Genomic DNA, 7,314 nt, shown 5'->3' with positions numbered 1-7,314 from the left:
GAGCATATCTACCCATTCTGATTTCTGCTCGTCCAGATTTGTCTTTAGACCATGTTTTATGGTCTTGTTGACGGCTTCCACCAATCCGTTGGATTGAGGTCGGATTGGAGTAGAAAAAACTTTGTTAATGCCATATTTTTTACAAAAATTTTTGAATGAGTCACAGTCAAACTGAGTTCCGTGGTCGGATACAATTTTGACTGGAATCCCAAATCGAGTAATGATGTTTTTCCATACAAATTTTTCAATAGCATGAGCAGTTATTTTTTTTAAGGGTTCAGCTTCAACCCATTTTGAAAAATAGTCGATAGCTACTATTGCGTACCTGCATCCACCCCGGCCTGTTGGCAATGCTTCGACTAGGTCTATTCCCCATTCTGCGAATGGAATCGGGCACGAGAGGGTGATGAGAGGATTAGGAGGGAGCCTTGGGATGTTAGAGAATTTTTGGCACTTGACGCATATTTGTGTCATGCATCGAGCATCGGCTTTCAATGTTGGCCAGTAGAGTCCTTGCCGGATAATCTTCTGTGCTAGTGCCTCACATCCGATGTGGCTTCTGCATATCCCCTCATGGATTTCTTTGAGAGCGTACTCGGCTTCATCTTCGTCCAGACATTTGAGGAGGGCCTGGGAAAATCCTCTTTTGTAGAGATTTTGACCTTCTAAGAAATACCGAGCAGCTCTGAATTTCAAACTTCTGGCCTCATTCTTATCCCTGGGCAAAGCTCCATGCTTCAAGTACTCCTTAATCGGAGTTTGCCACGACTCTCGATGGTTGATCTGAAGCACAAAAGGGGTCTGTTCGATGCTAGACTGCCCAACTTTGGTCACCGGGATTGACTCCGAGTCGGATCATTGGGTGGCCAATTTTGCTAAAGCATCAGCCTTTTCATTCATAGCCCTGGAGATTTGAGTGATTTCGCAGAGCTCGAACTCATTTTCCAAGCTTCTGGCCTTCTCGGCATATAGCGACATTTTTTCGCCTTTTGCCTGAAATTAACAATTAACTGAGAATCCGAGTATACTTTGAGTTTTTTGATTTCTAAATCTTTTGCTATCTGAAGTCCATGTATCATGGCTTCGTACTCGGCTTCATTATTTGATGCGTTGAAATCGAATTTTAGAGCAAATTTTACCTTATCTCCTTCTGGACTGGTCAGTGCGATCCCGACTCCGGATCCCTTTTCGTTCGCTGCTCCATCTACGTGCATTTCCCAAATTGGGAAATCTACCGGTCTGTATGTGAATTTCGTGATGAAATCAGCTACTGCTTGTCCTTTAATTGCTGGTCGGGGGCTGAAATGTATATCGTATTGTGTCAGCTCGATCGACCATTTCATTAATCTTCTGGACACATCGGGTTTCTGCAGCACTTGGCGGAGTGGAAAATTGGTTAGGACTGTGATCGGATGTGCGAGGAAATAGTGCTTCAGCTTCCGAGACGCGGTGATGAGGCGAAGGCTAGCTTCTCTAGTTCCGGGTATCTCCATTTCGCCTCGTTGAGACGTCGCGAAGAGTAATAAACCGGGACTTGGTTTTTTCCCTCATTTTTTATTAATGCTGAGCTGACTGCGTGCTCCGATACTGCTAAGTAAATTTCCAGAGGCTCTCCTTCTTGCACTTTTCTTAAAGTCGGAGGCCATGCTAAGTGCTCCTTCAGGGACTCGAAGCTCTCGTTACATTGCTCAGTCTACTCAAATTCTTTGGAGCCTCTGAGGGCATTAAAGAAGTGAATGCTCCGATCGGTAGATGTTGAAATAAAACGGCTTAGTGCAGTTATGCACCCTGTCAGCTTCTGTACTTCTTTTATGTTTCGCGGCGGTGTCATGTTCAATAAAGCGGTGATCTTCTCTGGATTTACCTCTATGTCTCGTTCGTGAACGATGAAACCTAAGAATTTTCCTGCAGAAACACCAAAACTACATTTTAGAGGGTTAAGTTTCATGTGATATTGTCTCAAAATTTCGAATGATCTTTTAAGATTATCTGTATGTTCACTTATCTTTCGGCTTTTAACTAGTAAGTCATCAATGTATGCTTCCATTGTGACTCCGAGTAATTCAGCGAACATGCGATTTACTAATCTCTGGTATGTTGCCCCCGCATTTTTTAATCCGAAAGGCATTACTGTGTAACAGTATAGCCCTCGGTCGGTTATAAATGCTGTGTGATCCTGGTCGGGACCGTACATGGAGATTTGATTATATCCAGAATAGGCATCCATGAAGCTTAAAAGCTCGTTACCTGCCGTGGCGTCTACTAATTGATCTATTCTCGGCATTGGGAAACTATCCTTTGGGCAAGCTTTGTTTAGATCTGTAAAATCTACACAAGTTCTCCATTTTCCGTTAGGTTTCTTGACCAGGACGGGATTTGCTACCCATTTCGGATATTTAGTTTCTTTTATCGACCTGTTAGAGATTAGTTTGTCTACTTCTTCCTTTAAGGCTATATACCTTTCGGAGTTTAAAGCTCTTCTATTTTGCTTAATAGGTTTTTCCTTAGGGTCTATATTCAACCTATGACATGCTACCTGAGGATCTATCCCTGTCATGTCGGACTGCGACCAGGCGAATATGTCTAAGCTATTAGGCAAAAGAGAAATTAAATTATTTTTGGTACCTGATTCAAGATATTTTCCAATCTTGAGCTTCTTCTCAGGTTGCTTCGGATCCGGGGTGACCTCATCAACCTCATCTCCTAGGCCAATTTCTTCTCGGCCCGGAAGGCGTGGGTCGAAATCCGAGTCGATCACCATGACTTTGCGAACATCTTTGTCCTGACTTTCTTTGAGATAATTTGCATAACAGCTTCTCGCGAGAGCCTGAGTTCCTACTGCTTCACCTACTCCGTGCTCGGTAGGGAACTTCATCTTCAAATATGCCACTGAAGTGATGGCTCCGAGGTACTGCAAAGTTGGCCGGCCAATGATTGCGTTGAAAGAGGATTTTCCTGGAACCACTACCCATGGGGTGTTTGTGGTTTTACTTCTTGGGTTTTCTCCCACAGTTATCGGGATTGAGATTATCCCATTGGGCTGGATTGAGTCCCCTGTGAAACCATAGAGATTTTCAGGAGAAGGAGCTAATGAGTCTTGCTTAAGACCCATTTTATTGAATGTGTCTTCGTAGAGCACATCAACAGCACTCCCGGTATCCACCAGTATTCGGTGTACATTCCTGTTTCCAATAAGAGCTGATATGACTAGCGGATCGTTGTGAGGAAACATTACCCACCGAGCATCTTCTGCCATGAAGGTGATTGGCTCTGTGTTAGGTTTGGCTATCTTGTTTGGCCTTTGTTCGGCTGTAAACAAGATTTGTCGGGGTCCCGCGTAGGCCTCTATTACATAGTTTTTTTGAGCACTTCTTGAATTTCCCCCACATGAGGTCCTCCGACTATAAGTGAGATTTCTGCATATGCCTCACCTTTTTAATCCTCTTGATCTCCTTGCTCGGCCTTGAACTTCTTCAACGCTCCTCTTCGGATCAAAGCTTCTATGGCTTCTTTGCGGTTGAAACAGTCAGTAGTGCGGTAACCAATATCCGCATGGAAGGCACAGTATTTTGTTTTATCTCTTTTTGAGATATCTTTCTTAATTGGTCTTGGTTTAGGGAAATCTTCTTTATCTTGAGTAAGACTAAATATCTCCTCTATTGGGGCATTGAGTTTAAGATATTTGTCGAACTTACTGGAAAAGGGTTTCAGGGGTCCTGCTCCAGACCGGCCTTTCTTGGGTGGGCGGTTATCCTCAGACTGCCGTTCCCTGTGCTCGTCTCGGTAACTTTTTGGCGGCTTCACTTTTCTTGCTGCCAATCTCGCCTCCTCCGCGTTGATATATTTCTGAGCTCTCTTCAGGAAATCGTTGTAGTCTTTTGGACTAGTTTTATGAAGTGACCACCAGAACTCTGATTCAATTCGGACGCCGGAGGAAATCCCGAAGAGCTTAAAGTCTTCATTCAGATCATCAACCTGCAGAGCTTGCTTTGAGTAGCGATTAATAAAGTCTTTTAATGACTCATTATGGGCCTGTCTTACCGCTAACAGCTTTTCTTTGGGAGTTTTTCCCGAGCTGGAGCCGACAAACTGTTCCATGAACTTTCTGGATAACTGCTTCCAGGATCCTACAGAGTTTGGCTTAAGTTTCCTGTACCACCTTTTGGCTGAGCCTGTTAAGGTGATAGAGAATGCCCTGCACATAACCTCTGGTCCTACTACTTGCAACAGCATCTAAGACGATAAAGTGTCTAGATGGTCTCCTGGGTCGGTCTTCCCATCGTAAACAGGAATGCTTGGCATCCTGAAGCGATCAGGTAACGGATGTTCTAACACTCTTGCCGTGAAGGGGGAGATAGCCTCTCCGACCTTTGGGATAGACTCCTTCTGGCCAAGAGCCACTTCTTCAATTCGACGCTCCAACCTTTTGAAATTCGTTTCGTTGGTGCTCACACTGTCTTCAGTTTCCGAGCCTCCTGTGTTATTTCTGACAGTATTTGAACGACTTTTGTCCATCGAAGGCTGGTACCGATCAGGAATCTTTTCCTGGCTGGAATGCTCCTTTTCGGACTCAAAGTCATCTTCTATCCTCTCATACCGATCCTTAGCGTGTTTCCGAGGTTTCTTAACCTGCGGATCCTGCCCATGTTGGAATCGATCTAGGGTTTGAGAAAATAATTAACGCTTCGGTAAGCGGCGGAATTTTAAAAATTTTCTTTTACAAGTAAAACAGTTTTTACTAACCTAGACAAGTGCAAGTACATGTAATTAAAAACCAATATGAGCTAGAAGTTTACTAACCTTTCTTGGAGCTTGAACTTTGAAGAAGCTTGTGGAAAGTTTGCAACGCTCGTCTCCCCTCGCAGCACGTCTCTCTTTCTTTCCTCGGCACCTCGAGCAACCACGAAAGTTTCTATCACTAAATCACTCGAAAAGAATGAATCAGTGAGTGGGCACTTTTAAACGCTACGACTTAAGAACAAGTCTCGAAATCGCAGAGCTAAACACTAGGTCGAGTGAGGACCTAGGTGCCAAGACAAGAAAAAAATTGAAAATAAACTAGAGAGAGAGAGAGAGGAGTTCGGCCAACAATGTCTAGAGAGAGAGTCTCTCAATCTCTAACTTATGTTGAATGAATGGAATGAAGGGAATGAGGCCTCTATTTATAGAGGAGGTTTTACCTTCAATAAGGTAGTTTTCTCTTTCATTAAATATCACATATTCATGAGCAAATATTGCTCTCCTTCCCTTAGAGTCACTCGGCCAAATAGGCTTCTAGAAGCCCTTGGATTTGTTTCCCTTTTTGTTCCATTCCTTGCTTGGTACTCTCTTGGCCGAATTCCCTCTTACCCAACATAGGAAATTCATTTCCTCTTTTTCTTTTGGCATGTATCTTGATACATTAATGCACAAAATTGGTCTCTCTTCTCTTGGGTTTGGGCGTGTAAGACTTTCTAGAAGCCTTCTAGATTTTTCTTCATTTGTTCATAACAACATAAGAAAAGCCCATTAAGAATTTTCAATAAAATTCTTATGAAATGAAATTAATTCACAAGGCCCAATGATCAAGTCATGGCCGAGTGAAACATGTCATAAAATGACCTTGTCAAAAATTTATTGACATTCATTTCATCCTTTGTCTCAAAAGACAAAAATACCCTTTTAACTATTTTCGTTCTTGTTTTGACTTAGCTTCCAGTTTAACTATTCCTATCGATGTGATTCGTGACAGTGACCTCATGGACCCAAATGAACAAAGCTTGAGCTAAACACTTGGACTCAAAAGTTCACAAACCTTTTCCAAGTTTAGCTTAATGCCAACTGACTCCACTAAAGAGCTGACACTGAAAATCTCTCGGTTCAAATGAATTTATTTTCTACTCAAGAATTCGACCTAATTATGATGAGCGGATCCACTGAATATTATCTATGTTTACCCTTCATGAATGTCATCAGTTAGTCGGGATTTACTAAATTACCATTTTACCCTTCTAGCTGTTATTTCCTCAACTCCTTTGTCGCTTGTGAATAAGTTAGAAACAATGTATTGACGAGGAGCTAACAAGTCACATTGTTTCATCCAAAAGAGTCAGGACTCAATTTGGACACTGGCCAGTTCATTTATTCACACTCCAAGGAACAAAGCATGAGGTGACATACATTGCATTTCAGCAATCTTGTACATGAATTCCATATCTATGAGAACTTCACAAAGTTACTCATGACAGACTCACAACTTAATACTTCACCAATAGGCCTTGTTCGGAATCACATAGTGAGTCCGAACCTTGACTTTCTCAAATGAGAATACTAAGGTGTGAAATGCCATGTCTCATTTCAGGATTAAGGTAAGCATGACGCAATTCATACATAGTGACTTCGAGACATAAGAGGTTAAATGGTTTGTTCTTATATTGTCTCTAGAAGTGCACTGGTCAATTCAGTACCTTCGGAAGATACCTACAAGAACTATAGAGTCCCCAACTCTCAATGCCTCATAACCAGACATCATAGATTCTTCTAACAATCATACTGAGGTCAATAGTCCTTTGACCCTAAGATTGCGAATATATCGTTTTAAGCAAACTACGAAGAGTTTGTTCATGCAAATCTACATTTGTCTCTTCGTAAGTTGTTTAGTTTGTTTATGGACTAAAAGACTATGGTTTTATCATAAAGCTTCAGACAAGGAAGATTGAATGAACGTTTCAACTTTATTAATGAATGAATAGGCAATTACAAGCAAGAGTCTTCATGAGACTTTATTACATCAAATGTTCAAAATAAAGATTACAACTATTATTGTGGGCACCATTGACAACAAACTCCCACTTGACTCAAAGAAGATGTGTGTAGTCTTTCATGCCTAATCCCTCACGATGTTGGTCGAAGACCTTGTTCGCTAGGGCCTTGGTGAATGGATCTGCTAGGTTGTCCACCGTTGAGATCTTCTTCACTTCCACGTCTCCGCGCTGCACGATCTCTCGAATCAAATGGTATTTCCTCTCAATATGCTTAGAGCGCTTATGGCTTCTAGGTTCCTTTGAGTTAGCGACAGCCCCACTATTATCGCAATAAAGGGTCATGGGCTCGTCGACGTTTTGGAACAACTTCCAAATACTTAAGGAATTTTCTAAGCCATACAGCCTCTTTGGATGCTTCACAAGCAGCCACATATTCTGCTTCCATTGTGGAGTCAGCAATGCAAGATTGCTTAATACTTCTCCACACAACAGCTCCACCATTAAGGATGAACACAGATCCTGATGTGGATTTCCTGGAATCCTTATCCGCTTGAAAATCGGAGTCGGTATA

At 42.2% G+C, this 7,314-nt stretch overlaps 1 protein-coding gene across 1 annotated transcript; it reads right to left on the bottom strand.

Annotated features, from left to right (window-relative positions):
- Positions 1-3,435: 3,435 nt before the first annotated feature.
- Positions 3,436-4,233, bottom strand: LOC149391061 (uncharacterized). Its single transcript, XM_089619922.1, has one exon. It carries the CDS (start codon positions 4,231-4,233, stop codon positions 3,436-3,438), a length of 798 nt encoding a protein of 265 aa, XP_089476048.1.
- Positions 4,234-7,314: the final 3,081 nt, after the last annotated feature.

This window comes from Urtica dioica, chromosome 7 (assembly GCF_054948205.1).
Source record: "Urtica dioica subsp. dioica isolate 48M chromosome 7, U.dioica_male_clone48M_v1_H2, whole genome shotgun sequence".
Taxonomy (NCBI): domain Eukaryota; kingdom Viridiplantae; phylum Streptophyta; class Magnoliopsida; order Rosales; family Urticaceae; genus Urtica; species Urtica dioica.
Note: the sequence above shows the minus strand (reverse complement) of the source record. Positions and strands in the feature narration are given on the sequence as shown.